Consider the following 21380-nt stretch of genomic DNA (forward strand, 5'->3'; position numbering starts at 1 on the left):
TTCTCATATTAGAAAATATAACTGTATTTCAATTATGCATTGTCTTGTATATGAAGGAAAATCAACATTTAAAAGTGTAAAATTATGATTCTTCAATGTTCAGAGTGCATTTTCTGTTAAGGTAGACACACACCTGGCTAAGTGTTTTGAAATATTGTTGATGTTTTCCTATATTTTTCTGCCACCATGTGGCTAAATGTAATACTGCAGCATAGCGTCGGTATTGAAACAAAACTCCTTTGAAGAATGAATTTGTTGTTTGATATACATGAAGTACATACACTCATGATTTAGCATTTTGACATACATCCTGCCTGTTTTAAGACCTGACCCTTCCTTTGGTTGATTTTGGATGCCGGCCTTTAACCTTTCCATAGTTTAATACATATACAATATCGGTTCCATTTTAGTCTTTTAAAGAAACATTCTGCTGTCTTTAACATTAACTGCCAAATTTAAGCCTGTGTAACTTAGTTTTCTCCTCACCTTCATGTCATTCAGGAAATAGTACTCAATAGTTTAAAAAGTGCAAAAGACATTTCAATTTCAGTATATGGGCCTCCTTGCCCTACATGTGAATGTGGAAGGGGAAGTCAGAGTGGGAGTGTGTTTACAGTGTGTACAGCTCTCCCAGTGTGATGTGAGATACATGGAGCTCAGCAGTCAGAGGCAGGGGAGGCAATCATGTTTCCAGCCTGATGCTAGTTGGAAGAGGCACTGCAGCTCCTGTGGGATGAGCTGAATGAAAATGAGTACTGATTGCAGTGACTGATATATGTCCAGAGATGTATTTGAAGATTATTCCCTAGCAACATGTTTAAAGCACAATAAAGCAGCTGTGAACAGATACTCCGAGGAGCCTGACAAGGAGTGAACTACTTCCATATAAGCTCTTGATTCCTTAATTTATCAAGACTATTCAGACTAACTGAGACTTACAGGGATGTCAACAGGACCATTGTATACCTTCAGGAACAGGGATAGCTTATCCTGTTTTCAGAAATTAAGTTAGGGAAATTCTAAATGTTATAAGAGTTATAAAACAGACACGTGTATTGTGCACTGATATATAAATACATATAGGAGAGCATTATAAATATGCTATTTCACTTCTCATCTGGCTTTTGTTGACTCAATCAACTGTCCTTTATTACCATGTACAAATAAATGCCAAATGCTATTGTCTTTGTGAGTGCATTCCTTACCACTGATTTTGGTACTAGCTAAACTCACCAAACTATAAAGAAAAAAAACCTTTGTCAGAGTTATTGTGTAAACTTTAATTGAATCCAAGCCATTGTCTTCTGAGTCATAGTTACTGAAAATGTAATAATGTTACAGGTGCTGAATTGCGATCACCCTCATTCCTACCATATCTGCACCCCACACCCCTAACACACAACACTTTTTGCCATTTTGTTTTATTGCACTTTTAACATGTTGCAAACAAATTCCACAGAAACAATGCGAAAAAGAAAAAAGAGCCTATTGCTGCAGAAATACAGCTTCTTATGTTCGCAAAGTATTTATAGTTATTTACATTGAACTATGAAAACCGAAGGAGAGATTAAGTAGTCTCTTGGCCACCATTTCCAGGAGAGGGTGGACTAAATCCCATGCCCTCATTACCTCTTTGTCTTTTCTGAATCTAGGTTAAAAAACATTTTTAAATGTTCTGTTTTGATAGTGAACCCAAACATTCAAGTATTTCTATCATATAATTGCACAGGCACTGGGTTTACTCAAATATTCATTCTCTGATGTAATTGAAATATTTAGTCTAGCATTGCACTCTGCTGTATGACACTAAATACATTTACACCCTATCTTTCTGATCAATAACAGATCAACATCCAGACACATCATAAAACAGAAACATTAATACAGGAAAAAATTAAAATTAAAATAAAATAAAAAACAATTTCCCTCTGTAATCTAAATTGATTCAGCCTTCAATAAATAATACAATTTCAGAAACAAAAGCCATATTATGAAACACAAGCATGTTGAGACAATGTGTACCTTGAAATGGTTTCTTCTGAAATGGATCTGACCATATATTATGTTCAAGAAGGGTGGAACATATCAGTGTATGTATCGATTGTTATGCATTTGTAAAACAATGGTTGAGAAACATACGTACCATTGCATGAATCTGGCACCAAGTATTTCAGATGGAAATAAGAAGCCAAGTTACTGTTTAACACTGAACTTCCAGTGATTATTGTGTATGTCTATTATCACAGACACTCAAGTCTGGAGGAAATGAAACTTAAAGCTGAGTCTGTAACTTGGCACAGTCTAATTTATACTTAGAGGGATTGCCTGTAAACTGGACGTGATACAAGAATGCCTTCCCTTTCCATAAGGTACCTTGACTAAATAGCTACTCTGTAGTAGATCATTCAACATGATGGTATTTACAATCCAGGTGACGCTATCGCACAATTCAAACAGGCAGTCCTTGTGTCTTTAAAAGGCCATGGAAAATACTGTAGGATATTGCCTTCATCCAGGCCTTGCCATCATTCAGGCGTTTCACAAAGTGTTGAGACAAACTTGCACACATCCACACAATATCTCTAAACAGTGCTGATCTTGAGTTAAAACTGCTGGTTTATACCTACTCACATAAGGGTCAGACACAATTCAACACATACAAAGGGTGAGGGATGCACACTTCATAGATGTAAACAGACATTTTGTTTGCTCTAAAAGTCTGATTTCTAAAGTTGGCTTAATTTTTAAAACACCTTACATTTGTATTTAAACAATTCATTTAAAATTTTAATGAATTAGCCTCTGTTATATTTTCCATTTTGAAGTAATACAGCAACAGTTTATAACAAATGCCTAATATGACACAAGGTTATGATTGTTTTAAAGCTCAGTTAAAAACTGATAATACTGTAAAAGCATTATAAGTGACCATTTCCTATCGAGTCCACCAACATTAGGGTTCTGCACTGATCTCACAGAAGCATATGCATAAGCATATAACTGAGCCTTGTTCTAGGCTTTTGGAAATCAGTTTTCCCCATGGATAAATCAATGTTTAAGAGATAGGAATAAATGCTAAATTGGCACAATGTAAGGACAATAAAATAGCAAAATACTGTAGCTAATAGTCAATGGCAGTCAATAGTCAATTCACTGAGACTTTAACTGAGAGTAGTTAACCAGGCAAGCGACCTGACAAATAATTGCATCACCTTCATCATAAGCTACGGCCATAAAGGTACATAGCAACATTTGCAAACTGATCGATAGCTACCAGATTAAGTTTAATCAACAAGTTGTACACTGATAATGTTATACGTGAGGGAAATATTTCTTCACAAGTATCTGTTTTTAATGAAACGCACACCACAGGGATGGTGCTGCTGGTAATGGCTATCTTCACACAGCCGACATCCCCTCAGATTTCCCCCTCTTCCTCAGCAGGGAATTCACATAATGGTACTGCATTGGCCATGCCTGTTTGTGCATGGAAGTGCACAACAGTGAATTACTACCTTCCTCCACACTCTTCTAAAATCATATTGGGTTCAAATATCTCTTAAATTTTCAATTTTCTCATTGTGCTCATTGAGCAGCAATGGGAAAGCACACTTACACACTTACATCCAACAGAGTGGAGGCTACTGCTGTGACAATATGTGCAGAACCCTAATAGAGCTTATACATCACTGTTTGTCATAACCAGGTGCGTTTTGACCATATCAAAACACCAAATGACCCACAATTGGATTTTTACACCCTGTATTTTCTGGGAACACTTTAAGTGCACTTGATTAACCATTTTGACTAACCCTCTATAAAGCATGCACCTGGCTAGCACTTTAGTGAATTTGAATAAAGATCTGTTAAAAGTTTGAAAATGTCATTCAGCCTGGAAATATTTATAGATATACAGCCTGACACTGAATGAAAAGCAGAACACAATGTTGCCTCTCTGAAAGGCACCTCGGATTGGTCTATGAGAAAATAAAATCTGGGGAAAGGTTTTGTCTGAATTATAATATAAATATAAAAATCTGAAAGGACCTTCTAGATGTTTAATACATCAAACCACTTTGCCTTGAAATATTTGACTTTAACTTACATTTCACCAGAGTATTTTAAGATGAAAACAACAAGTTAAAAAAAGTAGATGCACTATTTCTGTTTGAATGGCCAATTAACTTAAATCCACAGTACACACTTTTTATGCATAACAAAGTCTCTTTTTTTAAGTCATTTTGGCTAAAAGCTTCTGCCGAATCAATAAATTGTAACATGGTGAATTTAAGGAGACAGTACACAGTAAAATGTGCAGTGCTGCTTCAACTCTACCGAGTACATATGACCACAGTATGGGCCATATGCACTCTGTAAGAGTTGATTTAACACTGAACATTTTACTGTGAAAAGAATATGAAGACTGTGATTTTACATGCTGTAGGTTTATAGTTGTTCACAGTTAATCAAACGTACCACTAATTTGAACTGATTTTATTATTATTATTATTATTATTATTACTATTTTGGACGGGACAGGAAATGAGACACACTTAATGACGCTTGATGTGTAAACAGAATCTTACTAGTTTTGTTCATTTCTAGTGTGTCTGAATTATTTACATCACAACACGCGAAAGAATAAAGAACTGTATATCTCATTGCCAAGAAAAGTGCCACTGGTGAGTTGGAGTCAACCATTTCAGGGATAGCTGCTTCTTAGTTATGCAGCTTTGAACAAAATATGTGATTGCAATATACATAAACTGTACTGACATCTGAAGCACTTAATGATGAATCTTCCATGCAGAAAGTAGGGTATTATATCACAAATAATGAAAAAAGTAGTGTGGTTTCGAGTCAAACACAAAGATGGTCCATTTCTGCCTTTGTGCACACTATTCGGATAAGATTATTTTACGTCTTTGTATTGCTTTGTCACATAAAATGTTTGCTTTGTTTCTGGTTTAAGATAGTGAGATTTAATGCTGCTTTTTAACCTAACTAGATAGTTAATACTTCTGATATGATAGCAATAATAAACACTAACTAGTAATGACATTTTGTGGTTATTTTTCTGAAAAGAAAATGCTGATTTGATTTCAAAATCTAGATATTACATATGATTTAATCTAAGAAATGAGGGCATAGTTGACTAGGAATGTACTATGAGGATCATGGGCAAATTCAATAGTTTCAGGTTTAAAGCTCCCTGCCTCATTAAATAACAAATACTGTTTGTTCTAAGAGGGTAATTTGAAACAAAATTAGCAGTACGGCATATATAAAGAAATGGCTGCCTTTTCAGTCTCTGCAGTATATACAGTATGAAGGCAGTGTCACCCCTCCCCCTCTGCTTCTGTACACTGAAACTTCCCTTGACAAGATCTATCAGCGTAACCAGTTTTGTCAGTGTAAAGAAATGGATAAAAATGGTGACTTTTCAAATCAAATAAATATGCAACACAATAAATAACTTCAGGGCAATTGATGTTGACAGGAAAAAAATGATTTTGGAGCAAACCGGCACTCCAAAACCTGAAAAAAACAAAGAAAAACAAGGAAAAAAAGACAAGATCAAACAAGACTGACAACAGAAAAGAAATTGGTTCTTCTTCCTTGTATGTACCGTCAAATATAAGCAATAAAACTTTTTTTATTTAATAAGACCATGTCTATCACCTCATTTATGCATGCTTATATATCTGCACGTATGACTACAGCATATAAACACACCTACACAGGTGATAGCGGAATAAAGGAGTCTTGGAATTCATTGAATTCAAAAAGTAGCATAAATAAGCGTCTCTTGCAAGACTTCCATGGTGTGTTTTGAGCAGGCGGGAGGTTTTCTCTCCCCTTTTTGAGGCCTACTACCTCCTGCTGGGGGCCGTGTGAGTGCTCTCCTCATCCTGGTCGTCCTCCACCACGTTGACGTAGCCCTCCTTCTCGATGCAGTCAGACAGCACCTTGAGGACCAGGCGCAGGCGACGGTCCATGGCCTCCAGGTGAGGCTGGATGAGGACGGGGGTGAGCCTGTCCTTCAGCAGGGACTCCGCCATCAGAGCGCTCAGCTTGTACTCCTCCTTGGCCAGCAGCTGCAGTCTCAGGTGTGTCGACTTCTTCACTCTGTGGGGGAAGAATGGTCAGTATGTGATATGTGATAGGGCTTATTTTAACCCTCTCAGTTTCAAATAATATTTTGTCTTTAGTACAGATAGTTGTTGTATATTTGCACTTGTTTAACACACCTACACCTAAAGTGCACCTATGGTTAATCTAGGAGAAAATATGAAACTACGACACCTGACATCCAAAATCTCATCCAAAATTATGGCCATTAATATGAAGTTGGTCCACCCTTTTCTGCTATAACAACTTCCACTTCCACGGAAGGTTTTATGCTAGATGTTGGAGCATTGCTGCAGGGATTTGCTTCCATGCAGCCAGAAGAGCATTAGTGAGGCCGGACACTGATTGGGCGATTAGGCCTGGCTCACAGTTGGCTTTCCAACTGATCTCAAAGGAGTTTGGTGGGGTTGAGTTCAGGGCTCTGCGCAGGCCAGTCAAGCTCTTCCACACCGTTCTTGACAAAAGCATTTCTATATGGACCTTGCTGTGTGCTCAGGGGAATTGTCATGCTGAAACAGGGAAGGGCCTTCCCCAAACTGTTCCAAATACTTTTCAGAGAGCTATTTATGAAACACTATGAAATCTGCCATGTGGATACATTTTAAATGGTAAAATATATAAAATATATCAAAGCAAGCCATTTTTTTTCTTAAATTTTTTTTTTTTTAAACAAAAAATGAGAATGGATGATTGACTTACCGGCAACATTGGCTTAAAGGCACAAGAATTGAGAGCTCATCGTGGGAATGCTTTCCAAACCTGAAATAGTTAAAGAGGAAATTATGTTATTTCACACAATGTACGCTATTGACAACTAAATTATCAATTGTTCATACGACAAAAACCCTTGAGTTGAGGCTGGCACATTAACTACATGGAGGTAGCATATGTTCCATACGGGGACAAAAAAATAATCTGTCTGATGCATTGTGTGCTCCCATGTGCCACCATCTAACTCCTTCAATATGAGCTAAACCCTGACAATTTGCAAATACACCACCACCGGGTAGGGAAGTGCTACTGGATGAGGTGTGGTAGATGTGGAAAAAAAGTGCAAAAGTGTATTTTATATACAAAACTGTGCCCACCAAACAAAAATAAAAAATGTGATCAGTATCCACAGCAGGCTATCCTCCCAGCAAAAATAACCAAATAACTCACACATAAGGATAACTGCTAGCCATATATACTTGCAACACTGCCCCCTTGGTGTGTTTTCCATGCTGCAAATAAATTTGCTGAGTTACAGAAATAAACCGGTAATATTGGACATAACATACAGTGCCATGCCGTGGGTAAAATGGGTGTTTGATAACTTGTTTCATTAAATAAACAAAATTTAAAAAGAAAATGTTTTGTGTTTCCCTTTGTCTAACATTACATTCTGAAACCATTCAGTGTGACACGTATACAATAACAGAGAAAATCAGGAAGGTGGCAAACACGTTTTCGTGGCTGTACCCGTATAGCAACATCATTAACATCATATGATGTTAATTAAATTAACTGTCGGAGTGTTGTTGGTGGACATGGAAATTAAACCAGAAAAAAACAAAACAAAAAATGAAACACCACATGCCGTTCCTAACACTGCTTGTGGTGTGCTACATTGCGTCTCCCTCAGGGCAAATGAAAAAGCAAGGACACCGTTTTTAATTTTTTTAAACAAAAGTATGGCACGGTTCACACCTGGATAGAACTGATACTAGAGCTCTTGGAAAACTGGGAAGGTTTTATGCTGTGTGCAAATGCATGGTAGAATATTGTTTTCATAATATCTCTATGTGTCAGTGTTTTCCTTGGTTTATATGTACGCTACTATTTGAGTATTTCTCTTACAAAGTTCTCATTTAAGACACAAGATAAGTAAACACTTCCTCACCCTCTGCCATTATCCAGATGGATAATAAAGGTCTCATTTCCAAACTTCTCAAATGTCTCGTAATGATGACGATCCATATTTCCTGAGAGGGGAAAACAAGTCAGATGTAGGTATAGGTTTTAAAACTGAGCACAGGAAGTTACACTGAAATGATGACATATGTAACCGTATATCTGAGATCGACCACAGTGATTCCAGGGGCATTGCAGCAAAAAAATAATAACAATAAAAATTGATACAGATATTTCAGAAAATGTTGGTTTTGACCGTGGTGTAGTTGCCAATGAGATAACTCATTGCTGCACACTGTATCACTTCTTGACCAATTAAAAGACAAACCACAGTGGGTATACGGGACAGAGGGTTTTTTCAATTGCGTTATATGTGCATCTCACCCATCAGGAAGTCAAAAATGGTCATATCCATGATGTCCAGGAGACGTGAGCCACTGTCATAGGGCGGTGTCTGCTTGACCTCTTCACAGTAATCAGGGTCAACTTCCCACCTGTCAACGGACACAGGAAACACAACGTGGTCAGACTGGAAATAAAAGACCTCTACCATGGTGACATACTTGCCCACATTTATAGTACAAATTAAATATAGTAGTAGCAATCCCATAGGGAAAGGAATGGATACTTCAATAATTACCACAATAAAATCACAGAAGGCCAAATTACAGTTACTTTAAATATTCCCCGTCAACCTTTTTCTGCAACTACACCAGTATCGACATTCTAGAGTTCTGAGAGCCATTTATATGTCATCATAAAATACACGCCATCCCCTGGCCATAGGAGGCTGAGCCACTTTATAATGCAGCTCAGAGATGGGATGGCCCTGTGGCTCAGAGTGGCTCTCTGTCTGAACAAACTGTCATTGGCGCAAAGCCCCATAATTCCATCTGCTGCCCTGCTGAGGAGAGGATTATTGCACGACAGAGTTCTGCGGGCTGCAGCAGTATCTTCTGAGATCAAACAAGGTGTAGAGAGGCATATGGGAGCCACACATATTTGGGATGTGAATGTATTATTCTGTGAGCGGCCTCTTCAATCACAAATGGTTTTCCTTTTCTCTATTTTTTCTTGACTCTTGCATCTCCTGGTCATCCTAGTCATCATTTATGCTGAAAAAGCTTAGGGAATTACTCTAACCACAAGGATACTGCCAGCTCAAAAAAAAAGACTGATTCACTATTTTCTTCTGGTTCATAGTTTTGTACTGGTCAGAGATGAAACTGCCGTTTATGGAATTTGGCCACAGTATGTATTTGCATTTTGACTGTTTCCATAAATATTCATAGGAATGAAAAGATCATTGACCAAGGTAAGAACAAATGAAGGACATTCCAAGAGGAGGCAGCAGATGGAAATGCATGAATGGATGGAGAAGGTTAAAAATAAGGATAAAGTGGAGTTCGTTTTAGGGGTATGTTTTTCATAAGATACAGTATAAAAGTATCACTCAATGCATTTCAATGAATAACATTTTACAAATAAGGCCAAAGCCCGAAGTAATTGTTTTTAGTTCTTCTGCAAAATAAGTGGACTAAAATAGTGTGTGGACATATAATTCTGAAATTTAAGAATGGAATTAAAATATGCCAACTCTTGATATATCAACCAAAAGAAGATGAAATTTGAATTTATCATTCACCCATATAATTACACTTAAAACTTAGGCATTCATAGTCAATGGCTCCAATTTATGGCTGCAATTGAAGGTTTTAGCTGCTGTGGTCCGATCACATGATGCTACCACACAAATAGCCAACTATTTATTTTGTCAGTTGTAGCACAGGGCTAAATGCAGCTTCCTTCTGGTCTTCTATGATAACGGATAAGAGAGATTTTTCTTATCTAATAAAAAAGCACATAAAGAAGAGGGAAGGACATGGTATATATGTACACATGCACATGAGCCATGCTATTTAAACACCTTTCTGAGGCCCTTTCAGGTTTCCTGAATAATAACCCCGGTTTGACTGACACTGGAACCGTGACAAGTTTAGTCCTGTGCAAAAAAAGGCACGGCCTCCGCTCAGCATATGCACTGTCCTTCAGCATCAACCCAATGCGCAGTATTCTGTAGACTTAACTTTACCCGCACAGTTGCTTCATTGCAGCTTATAATAATTCAGCCAGCTGTGTTATAGAGTCCTTACTCTGCTTTCTTGCGCTTGTGGTACGAGCGGCGCCAGGGGTTCCTCCAGGTCTTGCGTTTGGCCAGGGCCAGGTCCGGGAGAAAAGCGGCCAGGGAACCTTCGATCTGATCTGGCTTCCCACACAGAGCATGCTCTGTGGAGCAGTAGTAAGAGCACTCCCCATAGAAGCAGATATTGTTGGCTGTAGGGAGGGATAAGGTAAAATATGATTTGCAAGGTTCCTCATAACATTCACAATCAGCTTTGCACCCACACGGCCAATCCTGTTCATCTTGCCCCGAGAGAACAAAACAAGATACATAAAAAACTGGAACAAAACTAAAAAATGCATATGGCTTGCCAGGACTTCTATTTTAAGCCCTGGCTTTTCTTTTCCATCCTTACAGCTGCTCACAGCTGTATATCTTAAAGAGTGGCCTGACAAATCTCTGCATGTCTTCAGACAGTGCAGAAATGCACTAAAGGGAGTTATGCACTTTGGCCTTGTCAAAACAGATCTGGTTCTTTCCATTGCCATCGCTCCCTCTGCTATTATAATTCACGCAGCTGACATCAGAGTAAAGACCCCTCACAAAGCCATTTGGCGATTTTTATTATTTGTGCCACAGAGGAGCATTTAACACTGAGCCTGACATTTCAATTATTCACCATGCACCCAGTCTCCAAACCCTTAGCCCCTCCCACAGATGGAGACCATGACAGAGAGAGTAAACTCCTGAGCCAGTTTGCACCTGGGGAGACGAAAAATGTCCTCCACAGCTTCTTGTCTCGGGTTACATCCCGGATCTCCTTCGTCATGTTGACCAACCTTCCAGCCACTGGGGGCACTCTCCGAAAATCCAGGATCCTGTGAAAACCGAGGCCCACATGCTTGGTATAGAAGAAGAACCGCTCACTGCGCGAGGCCATGATAGATTTATCATTGTGCACACAGCCTAAAATATCAGCAGTCAACACGTCTGCCACCTTCTGACTCTATTCCAGTATTTTCAGGCCACTGCCAAAGATAAGGCCAGGGATTCTAGTGGTTTCCCTATGTTAAGTGTTAAAGCACAGAGATTGACTTCAAATCCCCAGATTCGCTCCAAGGAGCACCCTGACACACAGGCTTCACATTTCCCAGATTCCCTCAGGCTTCCCAGCCAGTACAGCGGCCAGCTCTCATTGGTGCTGCTCTGAATTTCATCACTGCCACAGAAGTATTTGCACTATTACCAAGAATTGCACTCGGGCTTGTGAGAACATAGAGTTATCTTACTTTAAATAATACGGAAACCCCAAATCTTAAACTGTTTCCTTCCCACATGCTACCCATGTGTGCTATTAGGAAAGAGAGTGGGAGCTGGGCCAGTGTACCAGAGCTTAGATCACTGGAGTTTCCCTTTATTTACAGAACTCTCTCATTAGGCATGTAATGATAAAATTGCATACTGAACTAGGCTTGGACAGAGACTGCAATGACAGTAAATCTTGGCCTATCCACCAATTACGCATGATAAAGGAGCTACTAGTGGCTTTTCCCCTCTTAGATGGCTCTTCTCTTGATGTTGGTTCATGAGAGAAGGCATGTTTGAACCTAAATGTGTTTTATTTTTAAGAACGTATGCTTAGTGAATGGCATCCTAATTTAATGAAGCCCACACTGTGACTGCATCCTTTTAAAAAACAGATGGTTGTGTTTATCCTCATTGTGTGCCAAATAAAAATGAAAGCAAATGCATTCCTCCTTTGCAGCTATACAAAGTAAGCCTGTTTTCCCTGGACTTTTTTTGCCTAGGCAGTCCTAACTGTTTTGTATTTCAAAAATATCCTGTGCCTGGATCATATGCATTTTCAACATTAATTGAAAATTTATTTTTATTCCTCTTACACTGCGATAAAACGCTTTCCTGTCCAATGGTGGAAGAATGAGGATCTAATGTAATAGTTTAAGGTTACCACGAGAGGGAGCTCTGACCAAAGTAACAATGCTGTGCATGGTCAGCTTGTGTTTAAATCAAAGCTGCAATGCTAGACTTTTATTTTACAATCTATCATGAAAATAATTTCACACTTAAGCGCTGCAAGAAGTGGCAGACTAGAGATGGTGTTTTCATTGCACAGACACACAGATCGGACAGGGGTGTCACACACTGACTCATGGTGCAAGAAGGAATAACCATGGTTGTTCAAAACTCAAACAGTGCTGAAAAAAATAAAAGGGAAAACAAGCCTGTTAATAAACAATTTTACTGCACTAATGCAGGACAATGAACAGTCCCTCGGATGCAAGGTACCCATGTTTGTCCCTGAACCCATATACATGTTCCGTCCTGCAGACACAATCGTATAAATAATTCATGAATTTATGATATCGCACTGAGCCCGGCCCCGCTGAGCTTAAATGAGCTAGCAGGGGTGGAGCAGGCCTCTCCGTTGCTACGGTGAGTGTCGCCATGACCATCCACCGTGCGTGCCACCCGCTCATTTTGTGCCTGCGCTGCCATTCTCTCAGCGCGTTCCCGCGGAACGCCTCCTTTAAAGACCAATCCTGGAAACTACCTAAACGGACGCAGCTAAGGGCTGGGGCTGGAAGTGCCGAGATGAAAACTCTCGGGACAACAAATTGCGTAGTCATGTTGATGCCAATGACAAAGAGGCGTTGTGTTGAGCCCACTTCCAGTCAGTTACAATAAGGCTCTCTGAGGTGGCATTTGGAGGTTAGAGGCAGCGGAGTGGAAACGTGTAAAAAAGCGCTGGCTTCGCTTCCCCATTCATCACTTTCTTCCTCCCCCCACGCTCCCACGTCTTCGCTTTGTTCAAGTCACCGGGAAACCGCCATTCTAAAACTGTTTCCCTTTTAATCCAATCAGATAATTAATGGTGTGCCAAATATTGTTAAGAAGCCAGGATTACTGTGGCCTCGGCAGGACCCGGAGGCCTTTGCATACCCAGTGATGGGGATTTAATTTATAACAGAAATAAAACCTGTTCTTTTGGGTAACCCAGGCCGTCTTATATTTAGAAACACTGCGGGGCCTAGCATGCTTTCGGCTTCCTCCCTCTTCCCACACACATGCCTGCTTTACCGCTGACTGGACGCTTCACAGCGCCAGATGTGCAGCTGAGGGAGAGGCCTGCGCGGCCTGTGTACGGCGACACCGCGCCTGAGCAGAACGGGCCTGTGCACTGACGCGGCCGCACGCTTCTCAGCCGTCCGCTCCCGGGCCAGAGAGGGCCAGTGCTGACGCTCGCTGAAAAAAGTGATGCAATCTTCACAGAGTTACTGATAGAGACAGTGAGATAATGACAGCAGCGGACGTGCACAGACTGTACTAACAGGTCCCGGTTATGAAACTATCAGTTTTCCAAGACAGTTTTATCTGCGGCAAAGAAGTCCTCAGCACAGATCTGAACCACCGCTGTATCACGCACTTTCAAGCCAGTACTTTGTGGGGACTTTTTAACTGTGGAATTGGGTGCTGCCAGGCTCAAGGCTGTAATTTGTGAAAGATGGGCGCATAAAAGCTTGTGTTGGAAAGCATGGTTTGAGTTGTGCAAGGTGTTTCTATGCATATATAAGATTAGGGATCTTGTTGTCTCCTCATTTCAGGTTTCAATCCAAACACATCTACGTCTGAAAGGTACAAAGGGGGATAATTACGCAGTTGATACGATTACATTTTATCAAAACCTAATAATGATCATTTTAATTAAGCAAATTCCAGATTTTGGCAAAGGCTTGCGCTCTGGAGCCCTGTAAAATGCGATAGCACGCAGCCGAGGCACAGAGACTCCTCAGTCATTGTTGAAAGTGCAGCCGGTGGCAGGGAGACATCGCTCATTCACAAAGCTCCACTGTCACCGCGTCCTTGTGATTAGCATCTTTTGTGGCGAGCGCACAGGACGCCTCTTTTAAAACAAACTATCTGTGCCACCGATAGAGACACACACGCGGGAGCATGCTTAGCATTTCAGCTGGCATTTAAAGGTCCAGGTGTGGCATTTACCTATCCAGATGAAAGGCCGCAATTTCCGCATTGTGCCTCTCAAAATCGGAGAAGTAGAAGAAGTCCGGCGGTGTCTCTTGCTCCCTCGTTTGCCTGAAAGACACAAGTGAAGTCATAACGTTAATACCTCTGATAAATAAAGATACCACCAATAGCCCGAGATAGTTTGTTGCTTCAGAAACCACAGCTGGGCTTGTAAAATTGTACAGAAGGTTGTGGAGGGAGACTGATGATTTGTTAAAGCAGCATCCAGGCCCTGTTTCTGTAGGGCTTTGATCCTCCGTGGATGTCTGCAGCACACTGTCATTTTCACTGGCAGCTCCTGTGGGAATACAGGCTTTCTCGGGGGAAAAAAATCTTTTGACTTTCAGACTTTTCAAAAGTCAAATACTTGTAAGTATACTATTTTGCTGTGGAACTACAAGATCTGCAAATTGACCCATCACAGCAAATCACGTTGCTTTTTTCATGTTTGCGGCATCAATTCCAATGGGTACTCCATCACACCCTCAAGCCAGCAACTTTAGGGCACATCATCACACAGCAATTAGAATTTCCCCGACAGTAAAGATGATGGATCATATACAAGACCCATGCATCACAGTGCTGTGTCCTCTAAGTTAATTACTGAGTTTTAAGCAGGCATATGGTTGGTTAAAACATGGATATAAGGGTAGATATACTACAAAAAACATATCTCCACAGGAAGTGATCTTGTTAGGCCAGAAAAGGGGGGTATGATGCCATCCTGACCAAATTAAACCAATGTTTAACTTGGTGAGGATCCTGGGTGGCAGGAGATGCGTTCTTTGAATGAGAGACGAGGTTAAACTTACATACCAATGATCACAGTCACCCATAATACACATTTTGCAGGTTTATAGCCGTACATCCCTGCAGACAGCCCCAGTCCTGCTCAAAAACCAGACCGTCTAATTGACTGATTAAAAAAATTCCTCCTTCCCCACCTTATTCCATGCACTCTGGTGCGAAACTGGATACCATGTATTACCCAGAGTGATGCATACTGTAGGTGCTGTGTTGTCTGCTCCCGAACTTTTAACTACACTGTCTAGTGTAAGGTCAGGAGACCCGAGTTTAAACCTTGCAGCCTCCCCTCTGAGACGTTATATTGGTGTCAGAAGTAATACAGTGCCTGTGTGTGTCCCCCTGGGGGGTCACAGTGTGAGCCCTCACTGCTGCTAAGATGGGGCAGTGTACCATGCAAGTCTGAGGCTAGTGACGCCACAACGTGAAGGTTCTCTACTGCCTCGCTAACAGTTCTGGACCTTTACGGAAAGTGGTATTGATCTCTCCCACTGTGTGGGAAACTCACATTCAATCCTCACTGGCTCCCTGATGGGAGAGCTATAATAAACTACAAATGAACAAAATGACACTGGAAAATAAAGCCGATATCGAAGAAAAGCTAATCACTGACGAGCGCGGGTAAGTTATTCCTACCAATTTGGCTGTTCTTCTGCTTTTACAGCATTTTATTATATTATGGAAATATATGCAATAAAAAAATACCATTTGTGATTTTCAAATGGGTAGAAAATGATGTATTTTGTGACTGATGCTTTCACTGCTATTTCTTCATTGGATTTAGTTGTGGGAAATCCACAGGAGCCGACCGTTTCTCATTACACTGGGTTCACAGCACGCATTGCCTGACGGAAGACACCTCTGCCTGTCATAAGGAAGTGGTAGACTGCACTGTCTGCCTTTTCCTGCACGGGCGTCCTCAGGCACAGCTTTCGCGGAGGAGAAAATTGAGCTCTCAAGCGCTGGGCTACAGAGGATGTAAGCATGAAACGGCTCGAGCGCACGCGCTGCAGTCACATGGGCGTTGCCCGAGCGCCTTTATGCCCACATGACAGATGACAAATCCATAATCCATAATTACTACACATTTTCACATAACCCATAATTTGGCTTTGGATCTCATGCTGTATATCAATAGCGGCGCAGTGTCTCACAGATGGTGTGAGAGGAGAACAGTATGCTGGAAATCTCAGAACCATTTCCGAGTTGTGGCAGAAATCTAATTAGCCCCAGATTTATCTTTGTGTTTTTTGTTTGTGAACCACTCATTTCGAGCAGTCTGCATGATAAAAATGTCTTTTGCTTTTTTTTTTGTTTTCCTGGGAAGGGAGGGGGGGTTCTGTTCTGATTCTATTTGCTGTTATCATTTTATCAGTTTATCACATGATCTAAGATGAGGGTAAAGAAGGTAGCGGAGCTGGCCAGGGCTAAAATGGAAACAGATTCTAATCTTGGCAGTGCAAAGCATTCAGCCAACAGTCTTCAGCTGTTGTTCCTCCCACCCATGGCTGTGAAATGGACATATGCACCAATCATTAAAGGCTCTGCATGGCATCCGGCAGCAAGCCACTTTATTCAGTGTTTCCCCACCTCCTCTTCCCTCCCAGGCTTGAGGAGCTCACAGCCTCTCCTTCCTGCCAGCTTTGCTACAGGGGTCTGCCATAAATGCAATACATTAGCTTAGCTTTTTGTGACAAACCTGACTTTAAATTTACCATTATTGTTACGGTCCATTCAATTTCCTGTATTGTAAGATTCTACAGTATATGGGTTATATTATCGCAAGGAAGGAAATAAAAAAAGATATAGCACTGGCTTTCCAGACAATACAATGAACTCACTGAACATATCAGAAAATCTAATAATACATCCATCAGCAGAACAGATCTGTGCCTGCACTTTCACTGTGCTCTTGATTCCCGGCACAATACCATTCAATGCATAAAATATAAAGGATAAATACTCTAACCCTTAAAATGCAAATATACAGGATTTTAAAGCAGTTGGAAAAAATCATAGTAGCAGGGGGAATGACAAGTTGGTACCCTGGGATTTTGGATGCCAGCATCCATTCTTCAGCATAAGATCGAGCACAGGACCCATCACCTTCTTAAACTACTCTCTTTTATTCTTCATAATTTTTGGCACCCAACACAGGGCTGCATATATCAAATTCCCATCCACATTTGTAATGTCCAATCTGCAAACGCTATGTACACGCATGGACCCCACAGGCAACTCGGGAGAGTACAGACATTTACGGTTCTCCTGCGAAGCACATGGGGTCATTACTACTTCTTGTAATGCCACAGACTACAGCTAAGCTCACAGAGTGGAGTCAGAGGAAGACCTGTTATATGAGGCTTTGATTTGTAGCGTATGGGTACCCTAATTGACCAGTGGGGGTCACTAGAGAGTAAGGAAATGAAACCCTCCAATACCCTGGCTGACACAATCGGCAATTGCGCGTCGTCTTATGGACCTACCGACCACAGCCGGCACTGGTGCTGTTCAGATTCAATCCGAGGCCGTGAGGTTAAACTGCACATTCACGGCTACACAACAATAGAAGTGTAAACATCGTTTATTCATGGTCAAAGCAGTTTATACCTTATTCTGTCAGGTTACTTGACTGCCAAGCACACTGGCAAAAACAAAATGGCTGAACGAATACATTAAGGATAAGAAGACTGCATCTGTCTTTAGTGAAAATAGGTGCAATGTGGATTGAACAGAATAAAACCATGCTGTAAAGCTGAAAATAAAATGGGCAAGTATGCAACCTCTAATATATGCAACCCAGGAGTATTTCGCACTTCAGTACATAATAGGTGTTAGGTCCAAGGTCCTCTGCTGACACATAGCTCCAACCACACATATGTTGTCACTCTTCCTCCTAGTCATGTTTCCCAGTATTGCAAAATTACTCCATCAAAGCCATTTGCTTTATCTTCTATCTGCTTAACTCGCGCTGATGACTGGAGGAATACACTGACCTACTTTGATTACAGGCGTTTTTGCTCCAGTCACCATGACCCTGCCTGCAATTTCCTGTCTGGGAGGGAATAGTGGTGGGCTCTGCTTCTCAGACAGGTCAGATGTGACAGTTCATTGTGTGCCAGGGCTCTGAGTACACTGCGCTAATGCGCTTTTGTCAATGAATAAGGCCCGAGCAGCCAGAGCGGGTAATTACCGCGATATACATCTGATTCAAATGGCAATAAAGCCATCAGAAACATGGCATTATCGGCTGGCTGTGAGGCTGGGGCCAGGAAGAATGCGATGATGACTGTCAGCAGGGTGCTGAAAGCCAGGCGTCTGCTGTGCTCGGGAGTCGGCCTGAAAGCTCAAAGCGAGGCGATAACAGCACTTTCTGGAGCGTGATCACTAGGCTGTTTATGGCACAAATATATTTGGAATAATATCAAATTCTGAATCGCATCCTCGGGTTGTAAATGCCCAAGAACTAATGCACTTATCTCTGGGTCAGTCAGTCAATCGTAACAAAAAATAAAAAAAGGCAATAGCAAATGCGTAGCGACTGCATGTGATGAGAATTAGCAGTTGGCAGCATGTACAGTGGAGGGGGCTCACTGGTATTGGGTACTGTCTGAATGCTCATTGCACTTGACACACTAGAGGCTGTTTCTGTGGGATGTCTATGAAGCAGCCATTTCAGCGTGACCACAGAGATAAGACCCGATTCCCTCATGCAGGGAAACTGTGCTGAGCTTGCTGTTTGCATGACCCTCCATTCAGGGTAAACGCACTGTTTACATTTGCCTGTCAGACAGCTTCTTGGCAACTCACCACAGATGAGAGGGCCACCAATAGCAAGCTAGCTGTATGCCTGGTCTCTGCTGATACGGGAGCTTTTACTGGGAGCACGTACATCTCAGGGGGATTACCAGGGCAGGTCTATCAATTTCACAGCTGATCTCTTGGTCCTTAAGTAATGACAGAACAAAGAGTCATCGAAAATGCTGGCTTTACCGTGATTCGGTTCATAGCGTGCTGCCACAGCCACAACAAGGCCGACGCAGAGATAAGACAGCGTGTACAACAAAACCATAATACCAGACCCCTCCATAGTCAGATTAGTCGTAAGGACCAAGTCCACAGCTCAGTCTGAGATCATTTGTCACAGCCACAAAGCATGGCAGCCAAGCTTGTTGTTGTTCCCTGCAAGAGCTTAGCATATTATTCTTCACATCTTTTGTGCCACAATGAGGCGCTGCTGAGCCAGAGGTAATGCTTCTATCAGCACCAATGTTGATTTTGCAATTCAAAAAAGAAACTGATTTTAATACTGGGGGGGGGGGGGTCATTATTCTAAATTTGCTGGTGTGAAAAAAATGTTTACCCTTGTGACCAAGCTGGCAAAATAACCACAGAGCAGAAGCAAAATGACTCCCAGCTTCATGATCTCCTTAAAATAGCACAGAACACTGCTATTTACAGCCTTTCATCACAGAAAGAGGCAGTGTCTGAATCTGCTTAGCGATTCTGATTCTACTTATTATTTTATCAGTTTATCATATGATCTATGTTCCATGAAATTCTCTATTATGGGGTCAAAAGTTGATGCAGAATTGTATGGCTGCAGGTCTTTTTTTCTCTCTCTTCTTCTGGAACTGCTTCCCCCTTTCATTAGAGTCTCATGGCATTCAGTAAACAGGAAGGGCCCTTAGGGTAAAGCATGCTGGCTCACCTCACTCTCTCACGTGCCAACCCAGATGATCATTATTTAGTGCTCTGTCTCAGAGGCATGGCGAGAGCTGTCTGCTGGCAAGGCCTGGGCATGGGAAGAGGGATGACACTGGCCTTGAATCTTTCGCCGGAGCTTTTGTTTATGTGAGGAAGTGCAGACCGATGCTCAGCGATGCAGTAAAAATTCCATCCGAGGACTCTGTTTCCCAGCTTGCTGTATTCAGGCATTTTTACGGCGCTGTAACATGCGTGCTGGCAGGTCCAGGTGTGTGGGAGTGCATTTGCACGACAGCCAGAGAACCCTAATGGTTACAAGGTGAACCCCCCCCCCCCACCCTCTCACACACATGCACACACACACACACACCCCACCCCCTTTCCCCTAACATTGGGAGGAGCTCCCAGGCCAGCTGTTTCCCTTCAGTCTGGCTGCAGTATGAAAAATGAGTTGCCGCTGATATGGAGAGTACAGCAGCGAACTGCCAGGGGAGCCCTACCTATCGACTGTGTTCTCTCACAGCACATTCCTCCTTTGTTCCCTATATGACACACATTTTCCAAAATGTGCTCGCTTTAATACAGTCACTGGAATATGGTGCCATTTGCCAGGTAAAAGGACAGATAAACGCAGAGCCTAAATACTCAGAGGAAGCCGGGAACACACAGCTTTGTGACATTTTGCAAACAAACTTTGAATATTTGATTTTTTTATGTTTCGATATTAACAGAAGTACAAAAATATACTGAGCTACCCTTGCCCTTTAAAAATGCATGCAAAGTTAGAATAGAATAACACCAGAGTACATACAGTAGTTGACAACAATACTGAGAAGGAATTCAGTCTAATCGTATAACAGGCATTAAAACATCTACATTCATTCATACTAGCAGAAAAACAGGAATGGCATTTGATGAGCATTTAAACTGTATTTTATCATTCATACAATTAAGACTTCCAAGCAGAAATGCATGCCGGACAAATTATAAATTTGTTCATTTAGTAAGATCTGTGTCAATATAACCCTGTGTGCATGCAATATTTTAAGGTACTTTTAAGGTCTCTGTAGTATTTTTAAAGCTATGATAATATTCCAAAACACATGCGCATATTTGGCTATGTGGTGTGACAGCCATAGCAAACTCCTGGGGATTACCATGTAAAAGCATGTTCTATTAAGTATCTATCTGCAAAATTTCAAGGTTAAACAAGTGACAGATAAAAATTAATTACTTCCAGGCATATATAACTTCATTTGTCATATGCAAAATGACTCAAACAAATTGAACTTGCCTGAATCTTATCGCATTGTGAACCTACTTGTAACACTCGAGGGTTATGCTAGTCATAGACTGTAAAAAAATGCCTTTCCTTTACATCTGCTACGCAGTGCATTCTCCATGTATCATGTGGACATCACTTATTTTGTACATGCACACTTACTTGATATCAAAATAATTGGCATATTATGAAATTCACTGGAAAAAGTGAGGGATATAGCAACAGATGAGGAAAAACAGCCTTTGAACGAATGAATGCAGCTATAGCACTCATTGTACAGAATGTGGCAGCCTGGGACATGCGGTCAATCCAGTCAGTTACACAAGCCAAAAAAGCACAAAAAGAAAGATAACACACATTCGTAATGGTTTGATGGACATCATTGGAAGTGGCGTT

General features: G+C 41.2%; 1 protein-coding gene across 1 annotated transcript in view; it reads right to left on the reverse strand.

Annotated features, from left to right (window-relative positions):
- Nucleotides 1-1405: 1405 nt before the first annotated feature.
- Nucleotides 1406-21380, reverse strand: part of fam20cb (FAM20C golgi associated secretory pathway kinase b) — a 50401-nt gene continuing 30426 nt past the window's right edge. Inside the window, exons 4-10 of the mRNA XM_064322896.1 lie at nt 14168-14260; nt 10910-11025; nt 10179-10359; nt 8410-8519; nt 8015-8096; nt 6832-6891; nt 1406-6129 (exon numbers count right to left, since the gene is read on the reverse strand). Of these exons, the coding sequence (XP_064178966.1) occupies nt 5874-6129; nt 6832-6891; nt 8015-8096; nt 8410-8519; nt 10179-10359; nt 10910-11025; nt 14168-14260 (898 nt within the window). The 3' untranslated portion in view covers nt 1406-5873. The remainder of the gene's footprint in view (nt 6130-6831; nt 6892-8014; nt 8097-8409; nt 8520-10178; nt 10360-10909; nt 11026-14167; nt 14261-21380) is intronic.

Source organism: Anguilla rostrata, chromosome 2, assembly GCF_018555375.3.
Source record: "Anguilla rostrata isolate EN2019 chromosome 2, ASM1855537v3, whole genome shotgun sequence".
Classification (NCBI taxonomy): domain Eukaryota; kingdom Metazoa; phylum Chordata; class Actinopteri; order Anguilliformes; family Anguillidae; genus Anguilla; species Anguilla rostrata.